The sequence below is a fragment of the Solanum lycopersicum genome, chromosome 1, assembly GCF_036512215.1.
Source record: "Solanum lycopersicum chromosome 1, SLM_r2.1".
Lineage (NCBI taxonomy): Eukaryota > Viridiplantae > Streptophyta > Magnoliopsida > Solanales > Solanaceae > Solanum > Solanum lycopersicum.
The window spans coordinates 75,217,853-75,237,584 of record NC_090800.1 but is presented as its reverse complement, the minus strand read 5'-3'; the positions used below and the strand labels follow the sequence as shown (position 1 = coordinate 75,237,584).

The 19,732-nt window shown below is 33.4% G+C and overlaps 4 protein-coding genes across 5 annotated transcripts; all 4 read left to right on the top strand.

The window, feature by feature from the left end:
- The first annotated feature begins 511 nt into the window (after positions 1 to 511).
- LOC104648289 (uncharacterized) lies at positions 512 to 2,536 on the top strand. The gene is made up of 3 exons (XM_010325223.1): positions 512 to 881; positions 993 to 1,889; positions 2,013 to 2,536. Exons 1-3 carry the CDS (start codon positions 512 to 514, stop codon positions 2,534 to 2,536), a joined length of 1,791 nt encoding a protein of 596 aa, XP_010323525.1.
- A 3,623-nt stretch (positions 2,537 to 6,159) lies between these two features.
- Positions 6,160 to 8,344, top strand: LOC101254128 (probable aspartic proteinase GIP2). The gene is made up of 2 exons (XM_004229383.4): positions 6,160 to 7,058; positions 7,436 to 8,344. Exons 1-2 carry the CDS (start codon positions 6,314 to 6,316, stop codon positions 8,212 to 8,214), a joined length of 1,524 nt encoding a protein of 507 aa, XP_004229431.2. The 5' UTR covers positions 6,160 to 6,313; the 3' UTR covers positions 8,215 to 8,344.
- A 1,665-nt stretch (positions 8,345 to 10,009) lies between these two features.
- LOC101253826 (probable aspartic proteinase GIP2) lies at positions 10,010 to 12,456 on the top strand. The gene is made up of 2 exons (XM_004229382.5): positions 10,010 to 10,882; positions 11,498 to 12,456. Exons 1-2 carry the CDS (start codon positions 10,372 to 10,374, stop codon positions 12,277 to 12,279), a joined length of 1,293 nt encoding a protein of 430 aa, XP_004229430.1. The 5' UTR covers positions 10,010 to 10,371; the 3' UTR covers positions 12,280 to 12,456.
- A 4,284-nt stretch (positions 12,457 to 16,740) lies between these two features.
- On the top strand, positions 16,741 to 18,959 carry LOC101253527 (probable aspartic proteinase GIP2). Of its 2 annotated transcripts, none has more exons than XM_026030927.2 (2): positions 16,741 to 17,291; positions 18,043 to 18,959. In XM_026030927.2, the coding sequence occupies exons 1-2, from the start codon at positions 16,775 to 16,777 to the stop codon at positions 18,828 to 18,830; spliced, it is 1,305 nt and encodes a 434-aa protein (XP_025886712.1). In that variant the 5' UTR covers positions 16,741 to 16,774; the 3' UTR covers positions 18,831 to 18,959. The 2 variants fall into 2 exon arrangements, with proteins under 2 accessions (XP_025886712.1, XP_010322595.1); XM_010324293.4 differs by having other exon boundaries at positions 16,743 to 17,291; positions 18,040 to 18,959.
- The last annotated feature ends 773 nt before the right edge of the window (positions 18,960 to 19,732 follow it).

Below are 19,732 nucleotides of genomic sequence, written 5' to 3'. Positions count from 1 at the left end.
AGAATTTGTGTTAATATTTTGTATCCTTTAGGTTCCGAACTCCTATACTTATCACCGGAACTTCAAGCACAAGAAAGACGACTATGTTATGAACAGTAACTCAATTGAAATTACGCGTACGCCTAGCCGAGATAGCAGCCAGGTCAGCATTCCCCAAGTAATAGAAAGTGTGAGACGCAGTACAAGAGGTGAGAAAGTATCCAACAAAGTTAACAGATTTCGTTTAGCATCCGAGTGTGGAACGCGTGAAGTGGGAAGCAAGAAATTAAGATAGTTGACTCTACCTATAAATACACAGTAGCATAAGAATAAGAGCAGGCAAGTTTTATGTGAAAGTTCTGTACTCCTCTCATCCCCATTCTTCTGTTGTTCTCATCTCCTTCTTTGTGTCTTCAATTTCTCTGCAATTCATTATCACTACTATTTCATTTTTGTAATTGACAGTTAGCAATACAATTACTATTTGGTGTTATTGACTTCATTCTATTGGTGCTTTCATTGCTCGAGCTCCATGACCGGGTTTTCAAGTTCCAATGTTCCTACCACTGTTCCGTCATCCTCGTCGGTGGTTCCATCAAAGGAGATCTCTGAGTTGTCGGCCTCAGTTACATATCTCACTAAGGCCTTTGCTGGGCAACAAAAATTGCTCTTGGATTTGATGTCTCAGGTGGCTAATACTTCGCACTCCCAGGCAGTTGATATGGCGGCTCCGATCGGCGCTCCGCTTATACCCTCCATGAGACATAAACCAACTTCTGTTGAGATGTCTCGTTTTTATGGTGATAATCCTGAGAGCTGGGTCTTTCAGGCAGAGAGGTATTTTGATTTTTATAATATTTCTGAGGATCATAAATTGTCCATAGCTTCGTTCTATTTGGATGGTGAGGCCCGTGAATGGTACCGCTGGTTATTTCGAAACAAACAATTGAGCGAATAGGCTAATTTTGCTTTGAAAGTAACTAGTAGATTTCATAAACGTACATTGCTTCCAGCAGAGGGGCGTTTATCCAAGCTCCGACAAACTTCTATCGTCTCTGATTTTCAGACTCAATTTGAGTCTATAGCTAATGAGACTACTGACGTCCCAGACTCTTGGTTGGTTCCGTTGTTTACTTCGGGTCTTCGCGCAGATATTCAAACCGTTGTTCTGGTCCATAAACCAAAAACATTGGATGAAGCTTTTGAATTGGCCCATACTCATGAACAACGACTTTTGTTGGAGCGGAATGGATCGTTTAAACCGGCCTTCACAAATTCTCCACCTCTTCTACCAAACCCCAGTCCTTACCCACATAATGTTAACTGCAATCGACTGCCCATTAAGCGTCTCTCACCGATGGAGATCCAGCAACGCCGAGAAAAGGGGCTATGCTTTCGTTGTGATGAAAAATACTCTACTAGTCATAAATGTAAAGCTCCCCCGCAATTATTATTGCTTGAATGTGAACCAGAGGTGCAAGACCTTCTCACTAATTCTTCTTTGACTGATGAAATGTTGGCTGAGGAGCTTCAACAGCTTGAGGTGATGCATTCGTCCAGTATCTCATACCACGCTATGGCTGGTGGTGATGCTGCTTCTGCTCTCCGTTTTACTGGTTACGTTCAGGGCTCATCAGTGCAAGTTATGCTCGATAATGGCAGCACACACAATTTTATTCAAACTCGTGTGGCTAATTTCCTTCACTTAGCAGTAGAGCCTATTTCCCAATTCTCTGTTATGGTAGGCAGTGGCCAACGTCTTCCGTGTACTGGAACTGTCCGCCAAGTTCTGTTAATGATTCAGGGGTGTCTTCTCACTATGGATTTCTTTTTCTTGCCGATGCATGGCTCGGACATTGCCTTAGGGGTTTCATGGCTTGCTACTTTGGGGCGTGTTGTTACTGATTATGGTTAGAGGATATTTGAATTTGAGTTAAATGGGCAACAATTTAGCTGGAAAGGCGAGTCTTCTATTGATATCCAGCCGGTCCAACTTCAGTGTTTACGATGCTTGTGCGCCACTGATGCTATAGCTACCTATTATCATTTGCAGTTAATTGGGGCTGTACCTTCAAATTCTCCTGAGACACCACCTGCCATTTCTGCCTTATTAGACTCCTTTAAGGACGTTTTTACAAAGCCACAAGGACATCCGCCTAAGCGTCTTCAAGATCATGATATTCATTTGGCTCCAACCACAGAACCTGTTAATGTAAAGCCCTATCGATATTCGTATTTTCAGAAACACATCATGGAGCAATTGGTGAATGAGATGCTTTCTGAAGGTATTATTCGCCCAAGTACTAGCCCATTCTTTTCCCCGGTGTTACTAGTTCGTAAGAAAGATGGCTCATGGCGCTTTTGTGTTGATTATCGGGCATTGAATGCTGTCACCATACGGGATCAATTTCCTATTCCCACCATTGATGAATTATTTGATGAACTACATGGTGAAAAGTATTTTTCTAAACTTGATTTGTTGTCTGGCTATCACCAAATTCGAGTGCGACCCGAGGATATTGAAAAGACTGCATTTCACACACATGAAGGACACTGAATTCTTGGTAATGCCATTTGGGATTTCTAGTGCCCCATCCACTTTTCAAGCCACAATGAATTCGGTGTTTCGTCCCTTTTTACGACGATTTGTATTGGTTTTCTTTGATGACATTTTGATATATAGTCCTTCCTGGAAGCTTCACTTGGATCATCTTTAATTGGTCCTATCCACTTTACGAGAACATCAGTTGGTTGCCAAGCTCTCCAAATGTGCGTTTAGGCAAAAGACCGTGGATTACTTGGGTCATGTGTTATCCCAACATGGGTTGATAGTGGATCCGTCAAAGATTAACACTATCTAACACTAGCCTGACCCTCGCAATATCAAGGAAGTTCGTAGCTTCTTGGGGTTAGCGGGATACTACAGACGTTTCATCCGCAACTATGCTATGCTTGCAAGTCCGTTGACTGATTTACTACGTACTGATTCTTACTCTTGGACTCCTGAAGCTCAAGATGCATTCAAGAAACTTAAGAGTTGTCTCAGCTCTACACCAGTGTTAGCATTGCCTGACTTTAGTCAACCATTCCAGGTTGAAACTGATGACTCTGGGATGGGCATTGGGGTTGTTCTCTCTAAAAAAGGACATCCTGTTGCCTATTTCAGCCAAAAGTTATGCCCGAGAATGCAACAGGCTTCCACTTATGTGCGCGAAATGTTGGCTATCACTCAATATGTTAGCAAATGGCGCCAAATCTATTAGGGAGACGTTTTACTATAATCACTGATCAACAGGCTCTTAAGAGTCTCACTGGTCAAGTAATCCAGACCCCAGAGCAATAAAAGTGGTTAAGCAAACTCGTGGGATATGATTTTGAAATTGTATATCGGCCAGGAAAACACAACCTTGCCGCAGATGCACTATCTCGTTTACCGACTGCTTCACTAATGGCTTTTTCCAGTCAATCATTTCAGTTATTTGACACTTTGCACCTCAACAACAAGGAGAATACAAAATTACTATCTATACAATAAGGACTTCGTGATGATCCTTCCGCATTCCCCGGTTATTGTTATCGAGGAGGGCTCTTATTTTTCAAAGGACGATTAGTGTTACCTGCTGATTCACCACTTTGCCTCCACCTGCTCCAAGAGTTCCACTCTTCTCCCATTGGTGGCCATTCGGGCATTGCCCGTACCTTTCATTGTTTGTCTTCCAATTTTTATTGGAAGAATATGCGTCGTGACATAAAGGTATTCATAGCATCTTGTCAAGTTTGCCAACAAATGAAGGACCACCATCATCACCCTGCTGGCTTATTACAACCACTTCCAATTCCGGAGCAGGTATTCGAGGAGATCACAATGGATTTTGTGACTTGCTTGCCTCCATCTCGCGGTAAAACGACTATCATGGCTGTAGTTGATAGATTATCCAAATATGGACACTTCGTACCGCTGCCTGCTACTTTCACAGCTTTGACAGTTGCTGAAGCTTTTATAGCCCACATTCTCAAGCTTCATGGTCCTCCTAAATCCATTGTCACTGATCGAGATCCGCGTTTCTTACATGGGTTTTGGCAGGAACTTCATCGCCTCCAGGGAACATCTTTAGCCATGAGCACTGCTTACCATCCTCAAATGGATAGTCAATCTGAAGCTCTCAATAAATGTGTTGAACAATATTTGCATTGTTATGTGGCAGATTCGCCAAGTGATTGGGTCAGTATGCTTCCATGGGCAGAGTATTGGTATAATACGTCTTTTCAAACATCAGCTGGTATGTCTCCCTTTCAAGCCTTGTATGGTCGTGCCCCACCAACTCTAGCTCGTTATGTGATTGATGGAAGTTCCCATGAACTCGTGGAACAGTTCTTTCTCCACCGCGATGAGGTTTTGCACTCTCTCAAAGCCAACTTGTTGCGTGCTCAAGGTCGTATGAAGAAATTTGCTGATCAGAAACGCACACATGTTACTTTGGAGGCTGGTGATTGGGCTTATGTCAAATTACAACCTTACAAACAACATTCCTTACGCTTACATAAACACCACAAGCTGGATAGAAAGTATTTTGGACCCTTCAAAGTATTGCGGCGCATCGGTTCAGTGGCTTACAAATTAGAATTACCAGTGGCTGCGTCTATTCATCCGGTCTTTCACATTTCGTTGCTCAAAAAGTGCATAGGTTTGCCTGAACAACAAATCACTCCATTAAATCTCAGTGACACATCTACGATTGCAGCTGGAATGAACCTTGTGGACAAGGTTCCTTTTGGGGTCGGAGGTTATGTTATGAACAGTAACTCAATTGAAATTACGCATACGCCTAGCCGAGATAGCAGCCAGGTCAGCATTCCCCAAGTAACAGAAAGTGTGAGACGCAGTACAAGAGTGAGAAAGTATCCAACAAAGTTAACAGATTTCGTTTAGCATCCGAGTGTGGAACGCGTGAAGTGGGAAGCAAGAAATTAAGATAGTTGACCCTACCTATAAATACACAGTAGCATAAAAATTAAAGCAGGCAAGTTTTATGTGAAAGTTCTGTACTCCTCTCATCCCCATTCTTCTGTTGTTCTCATCTCCTTCTTTGTGTCTTCAATTTCTCTGCAATTCATTATCACTACTATTTCATTTTTGTAATTGACAGTTAGCAATACAATTATTATTTGGTGTTATTGAGTTCATTCTAACTATGATGACTTCCCTGGTGATGGTGATTGAGCTCCGCCACTTTAACATCGACTATTTTGCTAATGAGGAAAACTTTGACGAACGAGAGGGATGACACACATTTGATTGCTACTATAGATCAACGAAGACCTAGTAAATCTTTATACAATTCTTATTTAAGTATTCTTTTTACCAATTACCGTATTTTTTCCCCCAAGTTTTGAGCTTTTGTGGTCCCTAATCCAGAAGATGTTCTAAATGATTGTTAAGGAAGTTTTAGATTTTGTGGAAAGTTAAAGAAACATTCCATATATAGAAGATTTAAGGATTAGATAGCAAAATTAACTTGAATTTTGTTTAAGTTGTGATCTTCAAAGTATAATATATTGGTATCGAAAAAAAGGAATCTAAATTAAATTAAGTCAATGTATATTATATATTCATATAGATATACCCAAATATGGAAGGGATGGAATGAGAGGCAAAAGAGCGAAACTAGGGCTTTAAGTCGTTTATGTGGAGATGGGGTGTGTTGTGTTTGACATGCACATGTGGAATCCATGTGACATTTTAGCGCACACATGAATGTTTTTATTTAACTGAAGGACAAATGTGGTTAAATTAGTTAGATACGAAAGATATTTTTGAGCCGAATGTAATTTATATTTCAAATAATTTAAAAATAATTAACTCGTTTTTCTAAAATACGTATGATGAATATTATATAATTATTAAACTATCAAATTAAATCAATACTTCACTATTGATTTATTCTTTTAGTGTAACCGATTAAATTTGTATTGGGATTTATCTTAATTAATTTAATAACATGAACTTGGATATATGATAATACTATAAGGACAAAGATGTTAATTTATTTACAGTTGAAAAATGAGATAAGTAATTATGAGGAATCTAGAACACGCGTATAAATCCGTTTACTACTCCACTTGCCTATATGCACTAACTTTCCTGTCCATTCTTTACTTTTTCTTTTCTGCGCGCAAAAAACATATTTTTGGATCATAGTTATTCATTGTATTATAGCGTTTCTATTTCTATAATGTCTGTTTTAATTGTTACTTAAAATATATTATATTATATTATGAAATTTCGTTGTTACGAAATAATAAAAAAAACCTATTTTATGGAACATTTAATTTGATGTGTTTCTATTGTTACTTAATTTCTATTTCTAATTATACTAAAAGAGACTCGAGCCGGAGACTTTTGATTAGGATGTTTATTGTTGTCTTCAAACAAAGGTGGGGTGATGGGTCATATTGTCCATTAGACTATAGTAACATTTTTGAAATAATAAAAAGAAAGGAGTTACTGATCTACTATAAAATTCCTCATTTGTCTAATACCACTTGCTTTATTCTTTCTCTGTCTAACATAATGTCATTGAAACTTCCTTTATCTATGCTTGTCATTTTTCTTCAACTTGATATTTTTGTATGTTCATCTGAAGTATTATATCTTCCAGTCACTAAAGATGCATTAACTTTACAATACATTACAGAAGTAAGTCAAAGAACTCCTTTAATTCCCATAAAACTTTTAGTCCATCTTGGTGGTAGAAGTTTATGGGTGGATTGTGACAAAGGTTTCAAAAGTTCAACTTACAAACCTGGTGTATGTAATTCCACACAATGCACTTATTCCAATCCTAATTACTGTGGTGACTGCATATTGAAACCTAAACTTCAGCCTGGATGTAACAACAATAGTTGTTACATTTGGGGTGAAAATCCCTTGATCGATTGGTTTGATGATAGCGCTGAAATTGCTGATGATGTATTGGTTATTGGTTCTACTCCTGGTGTTCCTCTAACTTGGCCGCGATTTGTTTTTGCTTGCTTTGTTAGTCCCAATATGGTGAGACTTCTCGCCAATGGAGTCACAGGTATGTGAACTTACTGCTAGAAAACAAATTACTAGTGCTTTATATATTAAAAGGGAATATACCCAAGTACTCCTCAACCTATGCTCGAAATTCCAGAGACACACTTATACTATACTAAGGTCCTATTACCCCTGAACTTATTTTATTAATAATTTTCTACCCCATTTTAGCCTACGTGGGCTCACAAGATAGTGCCACGTAAGCTAAAAAGGGTAAAAAATTATTAATAAAATAAGTTCAGGGGTAATAGGACCTTAGTATAGGATAAATATATCTCTGAAATTTCGGGCATAGATTGAGGGAATATTTGGCATTATCCCTATATAAAAAGGTGAAACAACGATTTACAAGGCTTTGTACTTGATTTCATTTGTCAGGGATTGCAGGTTTTGGACGTGAAAGTCCAATTTCCATACCCAATCAACTTGCTTTAGACTCTAGATTCACCAAGAAATTTGGTATATGTTTGAGTTCATCTACAACATCTCCTGGAGTTATCTTCATCGGTTCTGGTCCATATTATGTTTACAATCCTAAGAAGATCGACATATCAAACAATATTCTCTACACCAAATTAATCGCAAATAAAAATGCATTTTTGGTAACTCAAGAGTACTATATCCAAGTTTCTTGCATCAAAATCGCGGGACAACAAGTTCCACTAAATAAAACATTGCTATCTATTAATAAAAAAGATATAGATGGTGGGACGAGAATCAGCACAGCGTCACCTTACACAATTTTACACCCTAGCATTTACGATGCTTTTAAAACTGCTTTCATCAACGCGCTTCCAAAGAACGTGGCAATTGTAGAGCCTCCTATGAAACAATTTGGACTTTGCTTTAGTTCGAAAAACATTAAAATTACTAACGTTGGACTAGATGTTCCTGTGATAGATTTTGTTTTGCATAAACCGAGTGCGTATTGGAGGATTTATGGAACAAATTCAGTGGTACAAGTTAGTAAGGATGTTATGTGTTTAGCATTTGTGAAACAAAATGAAGAAAGGCAACCATCAATTGTTATAGGAGGGCATCAATTGGAAGAGAACCTATTGATACTTGACCTTCCACAAAAGAAGATTGGTTTCAGCTCCTCACTCAAATTTCAACAAACATCATGCTCTCAGTATGACAATACAATTCTAGGCTAAGCCCCTCTATTCTATATATGTAATTTTCTATTTCGATAATAAACTAGATGGACGATGCCCGTGTATTGCATAGGCGTATGACTAATTGTATCGTTTTATGTTCTTATCCTAGATAATTTGCACTTTGTTATTTGCGTTGTGCCTCCACAATTCCTCTAAAAATGATTAAGGATGAGTATTTACCTAAAAGCAGGGGAAGACCCATGGTTGCACAATACAAAATAAATATAATTAACAGTGCCCCGTAAAAAGCATAAAAAGGGTGTTTTGTACTGCTGGCACAAGCTCTAAGTAACGCGTACATACACCCACGCGACCTGAATATTACCCCGCTTAATATTGGTGCTCGGAGTATTCAAAAACTGAGTTTGCCTCTGCCTAAAAAGGTCCTCTAAATCTATCAATTCAATCCATTTGTACTTTAAACCATGTTACAAATTAAATCATATATTTTTTATTGATAAAACAAGATCTGCATTATGCACACATTTTGTCACCGCACACAGATACAAAATGGAGTAGTCTTTTTATCTATTTTCTCATATAACGGTACCAACAGCTAGTCCCAGTACATCAATACTAGTAGTGGTTAACTGGATTTATCTTTTAAGCAGAAATACTAAGCTATCGTTTAATCATAGATTTTCACTTATTCTTGACAAATATTATTTGATGAAAACTTGAGCGAAATTTGGCTATGTGTTTGACCATAGTTTGAGAATTATATTTCACTTTTTATATATACCCATAAGTTTTAAAATCTATTAAAACTAAACTATTAGTTTGTATTATAAGTTAATTGGATTTACATTACAACAAATAACAAGTAATGTTCATGACACTAGAGCAATGTGGTAGTTTGGAATGCAACAAACATCATTTCATATATTGTGAACTAGAAAAAAAAACTTGATTTTGTTACCCTAAGTCAATTGTTCATCATTTTTTTCAAAAATTATATTATTACTTTTATATTCACTGAATATTTAATCACTACTTTGGTGATCACGTAAAAAAAATTTGTAATACAAATGCAAATAAATTTTATAGAGGGTGTTTTTGTAAATAATAAAAGTTTGGTGTAAAATTTTAATTTTTAAAAGATCTCAAATAATGAGAATGACCCAAATACTAGAAAAAACTAATATTTTAAAATTTGAGATATTTTTTAATAATGACAAATTGTATGAACAAACATTATTCATCAATTTTTTCTCAAATATTATTTAAAAAATTTATGACCAAATGGGATGAAAATATCAATGGCCCCTCCAACCATTTTTGTTAAAAAGGATATTTTGAAAAACTTAAAATTTGGTATAGTTAACTCTACTACTTTGAATTACTATTAAGTGCTATGAGTTTTGAACCCATAATAACACAAATGCGCAATGAAAATATACATAGTCAACGACAACTATTGAACGAGGTTACTTCTTTCTTAATCAGAAGCTTTTGGTTTGAGTCTAGATATAAAAAAAAAAAATTGTTTAGGTGCAGCTCTCAGTCCTCTCCCCCCTCCCCTCACGCCGAATGGGCACTATAGGGTGCAAATTCAAAATAATTAAAAATTAATATAGATATCAAACATCGATAAATAAAAATAAAAAACTAAATATTCAACATATTAATTGAATTTACTTTTGACAATTGAGATAAGGTGTCAACATCAAGAATCTCAAATACGCGTATAAATCTGGCCATGTGCATGAGATAACTCCATGCTGACTAGATTTTATTCAAAGTCAAAGTTTTGACTAGTGATGATATACTCTCTTCTATCCATCTTGCACACAGAAAGCATTAATTAAAAGGTAATTTAATTTGATTTTGTATTTTGATCTATTACTACTTTTCTTTTAATCAATATTTATTAAATAGTTATCAAATTAAAATTTTTGTTGTTAATTTTATTTTAATTTTTTAAATCAGACTATTTTTGATAAATACGGCGTCTAAAATGGATTTGAAAGAATAAAAAGTAAGGAACCATTATAGAGCTTCATTAAATGTCAACTGAAATAAACAAAAGAATCCATATACACTGTACTTGTCTAATGCTTCCATCTCTTACTATAAATTTGCAACTCCATACTAATAATTTATCATTGGCCTAATTATACAATTTGCTTCTTTTTCTTTCTTTGTCTAGCTAGCATGGTGACATTCAAACTTCCTTTACCTATGCTTCTTTTGTTCCTTCTACTCAATATTTTTGTATGCTCAAGTGAAGTACTATACATTCCAGTCACTAAAGATGCATCAACCCTAGAATACACTATAGAAGTGGGTCAAAGAACTCCTTTAATCCCCATAAAACTCTTAATCAATCTTGGTGGTAGAAGTTTATGGGTGGATTGTGACAAAGGTTACAAAAGTTCAACTTACAAACCAGCAGTGTGTAATTCGACGCAATGCACTTTTTCCAAGTCACATGCCTGTGGGGATTGCATATTCAAACCTCAAGTGCAACCTGGATGTAGCAATAATACTTGTTACATTTGGGGTGAAAATCCATTGATTAATTCGTTTCACGATCGCGCTGAACTTGCTGAGGATGTATTGACTATTGGTTCTACTCCTGGTGTTCCTCTAACTTGGCCGCGATTTATTTTCTCTTGCCTTCTTGATCAAGATATGATGAGACAATTCGCAAATGGAGTCACAGGTATTGAATCATATATTGTGTGTTTGAATGTCTTACTTAAAAATTTAAAATTGTCACATATACTTGGTTAATTGTTAAATTAAATTTATATGTATGTATTTTTTTTTGTTGTTATATTACACTTTTTTGAATGAACCTTGAAGTATAAAAAGGAGGCTAGCTGTAGGAGCCATCACCTAGCTACTCCATTCATAACATAGATGGTATGATTTTAAAAATAAAGCTCACAAGGGATAGACCCAATAGACAATAGAAATCACAATGGGACCGACCTAACTCCTTTTGACTTTAAAATATATAACTCAGAGTGTTACATAGTGAACAAATTGAAGAACATGTCATTTAAGTACAGTATTTATTTTTCTTCTCCTCACACATTTTTAGGTAGGTACGGGGGTTAATTGGACCATAAGCAAGTGTAGAGGGTAAGAAGTCAACCATACAATTTTTTTTTTTTTTTGGACGATTTATGCCTTTTTCCTTTTATTTAATTAAATATATACATATACACACACATGCACTTCAGGAATTTCAATTTTCTAAAACTATTTTATTTAGTTTTCTTTTAAAATATATAACATTTTTTAATTATTGAATTGTATCATTTCTTACCAGGAGTTGCAGGTTTTGGACGTGAAAGTCCAGTTTCCATTCCCAATCAACTTGCTTTAGACTCTAGATTCACCAAAAAGTTTGGTATATGTTTGAGCTCATCTACACAATCTCGTGGGGTTATCTTCATCGGTTCTGGTCCATATAGTGTTTACAATCCTAAAAAGATCGATATCTCCAACGATATTCTCTACACCAAACTTATCGCAAATACAAGGGGTGGATTTGTTACATCTGAAGAGTACTATATCCAAGTTTCATCCATTCGAATCGCTGGGCAAGACATTCCACTGAATAAAACATTGTTATCTATTAATAAGAAAAATGGAGTTGCTGGGACAAGAATAAGCACAGCTACACCTTTTACAATATTACACACGACCATCTATGATGCTTTTAAAACTGCTTTCATCAAGGCGCTTCCTAAGAATGTGACAATTGTAGAGCCTCCTATGAAACCATATGGACTTTGCTTTAGTTCAAAAAACATTAAAAGTAGCAACGTTGGACCAGATGTTCCTGTGATAGATTTTGTTTTGCATAAGCCGAGTGCGTTTTGGAGACTTTATGGGACAAATTCAGTGGTACAAGTTAGCAAGGATGTTATGTGTTTAGCATTTGTGGGACAAGACCAAACATGGGAACCTTCGATTGTTATAGGAGGACATCAAATGGAAGAGAACCTATTGGTATTTGACCTTGTCAGAAGGAATATAGGTTTCAGCTCATCACTCAAGCTTCAACAAGCATCATGTTCTAAGTACGATAATACCATTCCAGTCTAATTAGTCTTATGTAATTTTCTATTTCAATAATAGTAAACGATATTGTCATTGCCCGTGCGTTGCACAGGTGTATGATGTATATCGTTTTTTTTGTATTCTTTTGAATGTCTTCAAGAACATAAAAAGGGATCAAGTGTACTTGTTTCAATATGAAGTAATACTTTTCTAATGACGTAATTTGGGTGTATCACTAGATTTGTAGCCAAATGGTACATTGTAACGGGAAAGATAAATTATCAAGAAACCTTGTAGAAATGGTCAAAATCAAAATAATATTAGCACTTGAGCATATATTTCAATGATTCAAATTTATAAGAAATCAGTTATACGCCCATTGTATCAAGCCTTAGTGCAGAAAATTACTTTCCCTCATTTAGTATTGTACCAAATTAAATGACTGAATTGCAAGTGTTGTCACGAATTAAATATTTCACATGTGTATAACTACATAGTAATTTATTTTTGTTGGTGTCTTGCCTTTACAAACTACTGTTCGATAACATAACAATGGAATAATACCTAAATCTAAACTTTTTCTTTCGATTTGAACAAAGAGAAGACATATTAAATCAAGCAATACGAAGCATGGACATTAAATTTATCAATCAAATAAAAATAAAAACTATTGTTCACGTCCCAAAATTAAAGATAGCAGACAACCAAATTCGATCTCCACCATTGAATTTCAAGAACCAGATGATGAGAAATCTAATAAACTGTTTGGATGGGCATAAAAGCTGATCAATCTGACTTTAAAGTTAGTTTTTTACTTATTAAAGTGTTTGACAATTATCAAAGTGACTTACTTTAAGTCAAAAATCACTTATTTTAAGTCAAAAGCTAAAAACTAGGTGGTGGGAGGTGTTTTTTTTCTTTCAACTTAAAAGATTTTATGTTGACCAAGTATATTACATTTTTGCCGGTAATTCTTTATTTTAATTTTTTTTATTATTATTAATATTATTATTTATATTTATATTATTTATTATCATTATTATATTTATTATTATTACTATTATTTTATTATTATTATTTATCATTATTATTATATTTATTATTATTATTATTTTAATTATGTTTATCATTATTTTTATGATATTTATTATTATTTATTATTATTATTATTGTATTTAATATTGTTTTATTTTTGTTATTATTTATTGTTGCTATTATTATTATTGTTATTACTATTTCTTACTATTATTATAATTCCTTTTTTCTAATTATTATTAAATTTATCATTATTATTATTATTATTATTTACTATTATTTATTGTTATTACTATTATTTATTATTATTATTATTATTATTATTATTATTATTATTAAGTTGTTAGTCAGATTTTAGTAGTATCATTGTTATTTGGTTTGAGATAATTGAGGTCCATGTTTCGATAAACTTAATTCCTTCGGTCTAAATGTTGGGGGCTTATTTCAGACAATAATTGTTCAATCATCATAGATTTATTAATTTCATTATTAAGACTTATTAAGCATATATTTCATTCCGCAATTAATTAAACTAAGGGAAGGCAGCACTTTTAAACTCCAAAAAATAGCAAATTTATATTACTAAAGATTAATACTAAAATGCTAAAAGACCAACACATTGTTATAACACATAACATATAACTCTGACTAATTTTCCCTACTCCAAAAATCTTTATGATATAATGCAATTCGGGAAAATCTATTTTTTGAGATTTGGACTATGTACATTATGATAAACATTTTAAAATATAATTTTTCATCATATTGATTTAAGAAGAATCAAAACTATGAATATTCTGATGTAATTTATTTGAGAAGAATTAAAGTTATTAATATTTTAATATAATTTTGGAATATTTAAATTTTAAATTATTAGTTAACTTGATTGAATTCAATCTTAAAAATACGTTGGCAACTACAAAAAAAGAGAAGAAAAAAAGTGCTACTTGAATTATATGAAGAGAGTATGACGTTGTGCAGCAAAATATTAAGTATCATCACAAATTAATTAAGACTACGTTATAATTTTCTCTGAAATTAGTTGTAACTTTTTAAAATGTTGTATTTATGTAATTTTCTCCCAACTTAAATAGTCAACTATAGCAAATTCTTCAATAAAATCACTTATGTTAATTTTTTTAGGGATCATGCACAAGTATCCCTTAATCTATGCTTGAAATTTCAAAGACACATTTATATTATATTAAGGTCCTATTACATCCCTGAATTTATTTTATTATTATTTTCTACTCTTTTTTGGTCTATGTAGCACTCACTATCTTATGGGCTCAATGTTGGTTGACTTTTTTTCCAAGCTAGTGCTACGTAGGCTAAAAAGGATTAGAAAATTACTTATAAAATAAGTTCAGGGGTGATAAAACTTTAATATAGTATAAGTGTTTCTCTGAGATTTCGAGCATAAATTGAGGAAATACTTATGTATTTTCCCTATTTTTTGTTAATAAAGTCACTTTAGTTAGATAACTTAGAGCCTGTTTGGCTCAGCTTAAAAGCTGGTCAAACTGGCTTAAAAGCTGGTTTTTGACTTATTTAGCTGTTTGGCAATACTCAAAACAGCTTATTTTAAGTTAAAAAAAACTTATTTTAAGCCAAAAGTTAAAAGTTGGGGTAGAGGTGCTTTTTTTTTAGCTTATAAGCTGTTTTAAGTTGACTACATTTTTATCTTTTTGTGCTTAATATTTTTATACAATCTCCAAATTACCCATATAACCCTAACATTTCTTTCTTCCATTTTCCCTTTTCACGTTTGACATAAATTACCCATATAACCCTAACATTTCTTTCTTCCATTTTCCCTTTTCACGTTTGACATAACAACTTCAGCACTTTTATCCAAACGCATAACTGCTTATTTTAAAAATAAATTTCAGCACTTTTAAAAGTACTTTTTTAAAGCTGCTTTTATTAAGCCCATCCAAATGGGCCCCTAATGATCTACACTGTCATGTCAGTACATGCAACAAATAAATACATAAACTTCCGCTCAAAATTTGTTTTATAACACTTATTTTCTTTGTAGTTTTATTTAGCTTCCTTTATTTATCTTGCAATAATTTTTAATCATGTTATCATTAACATAAAAATAATTTATATATGCCTCTCAATGTAGACAAACTACGTACTTATATAACATATACAATTTAAATCGTGGTCTCTTGAAACTAACAGTCACATTTGGGGACAATCGACACCAATTCAAAATGCAAATATAACAAATATTACAATATTTATTTTTCACTTCAATTAATTGCTTCGGTAAATTAATTTTAGAGGAAACTAAAACTAAAACTAAAAATTGCAGCATGGTTCTTCCCAAAAAGTTAGGCAACTTCAAATTTTCCCTACTATCATCGTATTCACACAAACCAAACAAGAATGTTTCTCTTTTCTAGTTGTTATAAGAAAACAAACGCTTCAAGAACTTCAATAATGATACGAGAATAAAGATCCACGAAGGTTACGGTGTTGTAGTAAATACTCCTTCATATTTAATTAAAGGTTGCAAATTTAAATCTCTACGTATAAAATTGCATTTGATAGAAAACACTTTATTCTAAATATGAAATTTTTGATATTAATCAAATTTAATTAGATTCTAATATAAATATTAATCTAAATTAATCAGACTCCGATATAATTATGAAACACAACTATAAAACTAAATTGAGAGGAGATATGAACATAACGAATTTCAAACACGCGTATAATTCTGTTTCCTAGTCCACTTGGCATATGCATGAGATATCTCCATAGATATGCTGACTAGACTTAATTCAAAGTCAAAGTTGTGATAATATACTCTCCTCATCTTCATCTTACTGTCTTAGGAGAGTAAATAAATGCGTCCTACTTTGACATAATAGTGACAATTTATTTTTCTCTATGACATTTTATAATATTATATTTTATAAAATATTTATATTTATTTATTTCATTTTTTATATAAATTTAAATATTTATTTATACACGTAACAAAAAAAAAAGGTAATTTTTTAGAGTAGAAATAAGGATGCATTACAGAGTTTCACTAATGTCAACACTAAACAAAGATATTCAAACATATATAGGTGGGTCATAACCCATATATTGTCCATATTGACTATAGTAACGTTGATTTTTAATTAAAAAAGGGGAAGCGGTACAAAACAAACCAATTATTGCTATTTTCTCTATTTCACAAAGTATGACCTGATTTAATTTGACACGGAGTTTAAAAGTATAAAAATGACTTTTGTATTTTGTGATTCTAAATTAAAGTTAGGTTAAATTTACAAAATTATCACTTGATCTTGTGACCTTACACATGCCACGTGAAAAACTGATTTTAAAACATCCAAAAAAGAAAATGGTCATTTTATTTAAAACAGACTACAAAAAAATGAAATCATTCTTTTTTAAACGAGTGAAGTGTTATTTTACTAGTATATATTAGTATCCCTCATTGGTCCTAATTATATCATTTACTTTCTTTTTTTCTCTATGCATGATGACACTTAAACTTTCTGTATCTATACTTGTCATTTTTTTTCTACTCAATATTTTTCAATGCTCAAGTGAAGTACTATACATTCCAGTCACTAAAGATGCATCAACTCTACAATACATTATAGAAGTAGGCCAAAAAACTCCTTTAATTCCCACAAAACTCTTACTCCATCTTGGAGGTAAAAGCTTATGGGTGGATTGTACCAATAGTACAACTCAAACAAGTTCAACTTACAAATCAGCTGTATGTAATTCTACAGAATGCTCTATGGCCAAGTCTTATGGGTGTGGAGATTGCAAATTTAGAAGTGAACTGCAGCCTGGATGCAACAATAATACTTGTTACATTTGGGGTGAAAATCCAATCAAGAAAATGTATCATGATGGTTCTGAAGTTGCTGAGGATGTATTGACCATTGGTTCTTCTCCCGGAGTACTTGTCACTTTACCACAGTTTGTTTTTACTTGCCTTATTGATCCTTATATGCTCGAAAAACTCGCTGACGGAGTCACAGGTATCGAAATTAATACTATTACTTTCTCTATTTCAATTTGTTTATTTTATGCTGTCGTTTTAGTCAGTTTGTAAAAAAAATATCTTTTCTTTTGACATTTTTAATTTCTAATTTTAAATTTCTATATGGTACGTTTAAGAGGATAAGATTAAATGACATTTCGAACATTCTAATACAAGACACAAAAATTTTCTTAAACTTGTATATCAAGTCAAAAAAAAAAATTGAAAGAAAAGGAACACGAATTAGTAAATACTCTTCTCTGTTTTTAACAAGAGTTGTGGTTAAGTAATAAATACTCATTTATCACTAACCAAGAGGTTTCGATTTCATGTTTGAGTCCCATCGAATGTAAAGTCACCTTTGCTACAAAGTGTTTTAGATGAAAACATCGTTCACGAGAGATGATTCACTAATTGGCCCGAGCGGGGTGGGGTGGGTGGGGGATGGGGATTTCATTATAAACACGTATAAGGGGCTGAAAGACATCAATTTGTACATGATTTTTTCGGACGATTTATATGTTTCCTTTTAAAGCTATATTTTTGAAATTTTAATTTGCTTGACACTAATTTCTTATTATATCGGTTCAAATAAATGATATATTTTGTTTCAATATATATACAACTAATTCATCATTTTAAGTTTAATATTATGAGATTTTCAAAAGTCTTATAACCATACAAATACTATTATATGTTTAAGGACAGCTTCTGATTTCAATTATGTTATGCCTCAACAAGAGTAGCAGGTTTTGGACAAACAACTCCAATTACTATTCCTAATCAACTTGGTTCAGACCCTAGATTTAGCAGGAAGTTTGGTATGTGTTTGAGCTCATCTACAACATCTCGTGGCATTATTTTCATCGGTCCTAGTCCATATTATGTTTACAATCCTAAGAAGATCGATATCTCCAACGATCTTGCCTACACCAAACTACTTGTAAATAAGAGAGGATTTTTACTAACTGACGAGTATTATTTCCAAATGTCATCAATTCGAGTCGCGGGGCAAGACGTACCACTGAATAAAACATTGCTGATCATAAATAAGAAACGACATGGAACTGATGGGACAAGTATCAGCACAGCTATACCTTACACAATTTTGCACACTACCTTTTATGATTCTGTTAAAACTGCTTTCATCAACGCGCTACCTAAGAATGTGACAATTGTTGAGCCTCCTCCTATGAGTCCATTTGCAACTTGTTTTAGTTCTGAAAACATTAAAAGCACCAATGTTGGACCAGAGGTTCCTCCTATAGATATCGTCTTCTACAAGCCGAGTGTGTTTTGGAGGATTTATGGGGCAAATTCGATGATACAAGTTAGTAAGGATGTTATGTGTTTAGCATTTGTGAGACAAGACCAAACATGGTTACCATCAATTGTGATAGGAGGATATCAATTGGAAGAGAACCTATTGGTATTTGATCTTCCAGGAAGGAAAATAGGTTTCAGCTCCTCACTCAACCTTAAACAAACATCATGCTCTGAGTACGATAACACTATTATGGACAAAGTACCATTCTAGTATTAATTTCCTATTTCTTATAGTTATAACAAGTTTCAACTACTTTTACATTAATAATTATTTACCTTACTTCTATTATGTCATGTAATTTGCTCAACTATTGCAACTCAGTTGTTAAATTTGAAATGATTCACTTGTGTTTCTAGAGCGCATATATACAACACAATACTTTGAGACGTTTAATATCAGGATGTTTTCATATATTGAGACGTTTAATATCAGGATGTTTTTGTTATATTAACCTGTATTTGTAAGGTTAACAATAAACAGAAACAGAACAGAAACAGAATTAAGATGAAGCAGAAAAAATACAAAGTAATCCGAGTCCACAGAAACTACTGTGTCTCCTTAAGAAATTTAATCCCCTCACTGTATCCGAGGTTATGGATTAATTTCTCCTAAGATAAAACGGATTAAACCTGTTAAAGAAATAGCGGTACTTCAAACTTCTTTAACTTCAGCGAACTTCAGAACAGGAACAAGTCACACAGACTCAGTCGATTGACACTTTGATTTATTTGAGAGAAAAATATATATGTAGAGAAGAAGGAAGATTTTCAATGTTTGAAAAATCGAAAATTGACTTCTTTTTATAGCCATTTTCAGCAAGAAACGTGTTTGTTCAGAGAAATCTGTTCAGACCCGTTTTATCTAAAAAGTTGTGTCTTTTGGAAAAAATAACAACTTTTCGGAAAAATGTGTCTGTTAGGAAAATAACGACTTTTTGGAAAGTAACGACTTTTCAGAAAGAGTAACAACTTTTCGAAATGTTACCGTTACCCGCAAATTTATAAGAGATAATATTAACAGGATTTATTTGATTTAACAAAAACTGATTAAATAAATTTGGTCCAAAATATTTATCAATCAAGCCGAGGCCGAGCGACAACGGCACGGGGCAT

What these genes read in the sequence shown, in the direction of transcription:
- LOC101253527 (XM_010324293.4), top strand. Translation starts at nt 16,775, where the DNA reads ATGATGACACTTAAACTTTCTGTATCTATACTTGTCATTTTTTTTCTA. An exon ending in ACTCGCTGACGGAGTCACAG is followed by an intron (nt 17,292 to 18,039) that starts GTATCGAAATTA and finishes CAACAAGAGTAG; the next exon opens with CAGGTTTTGGACAAACAACT.
- LOC101254128 (XM_004229383.4), top strand. Translation starts at nt 6,314, where the DNA reads ATGTGTTTCTATTGTTACTTAATTTCTATTTCTAATTATACTAAAAGA. An exon ending in TCTCGCCAATGGAGTCACAG is followed by an intron (nt 7,059 to 7,435) that starts GTATGTGAACTT and finishes TTCATTTGTCAG; the next exon opens with GGATTGCAGGTTTTGGACGT.
- LOC104648289 (XM_010325223.1), top strand. Translation starts at nt 512, where the DNA reads ATGACCGGGTTTTCAAGTTCCAATGTTCCTACCACTGTTCCGTCATCC. An exon ending in AGCTTCGTTCTATTTGGATG is followed by an intron (nt 882 to 992) that starts GTGAGGCCCGTG and finishes CATTGCTTCCAG; the next exon opens with CAGAGGGGCGTTTATCCAAG. An exon ending in GCGTGTTGTTACTGATTATG is followed by an intron (nt 1,890 to 2,012) that starts GTTAGAGGATAT and finishes CTGATGCTATAG; the next exon opens with CTACCTATTATCATTTGCAG.
- LOC101253826 (XM_004229382.5), top strand. Translation starts at nt 10,372, where the DNA reads ATGGTGACATTCAAACTTCCTTTACCTATGCTTCTTTTGTTCCTTCTA. An exon ending in ATTCGCAAATGGAGTCACAG is followed by an intron (nt 10,883 to 11,497) that starts GTATTGAATCAT and finishes ATTTCTTACCAG; the next exon opens with GAGTTGCAGGTTTTGGACGT.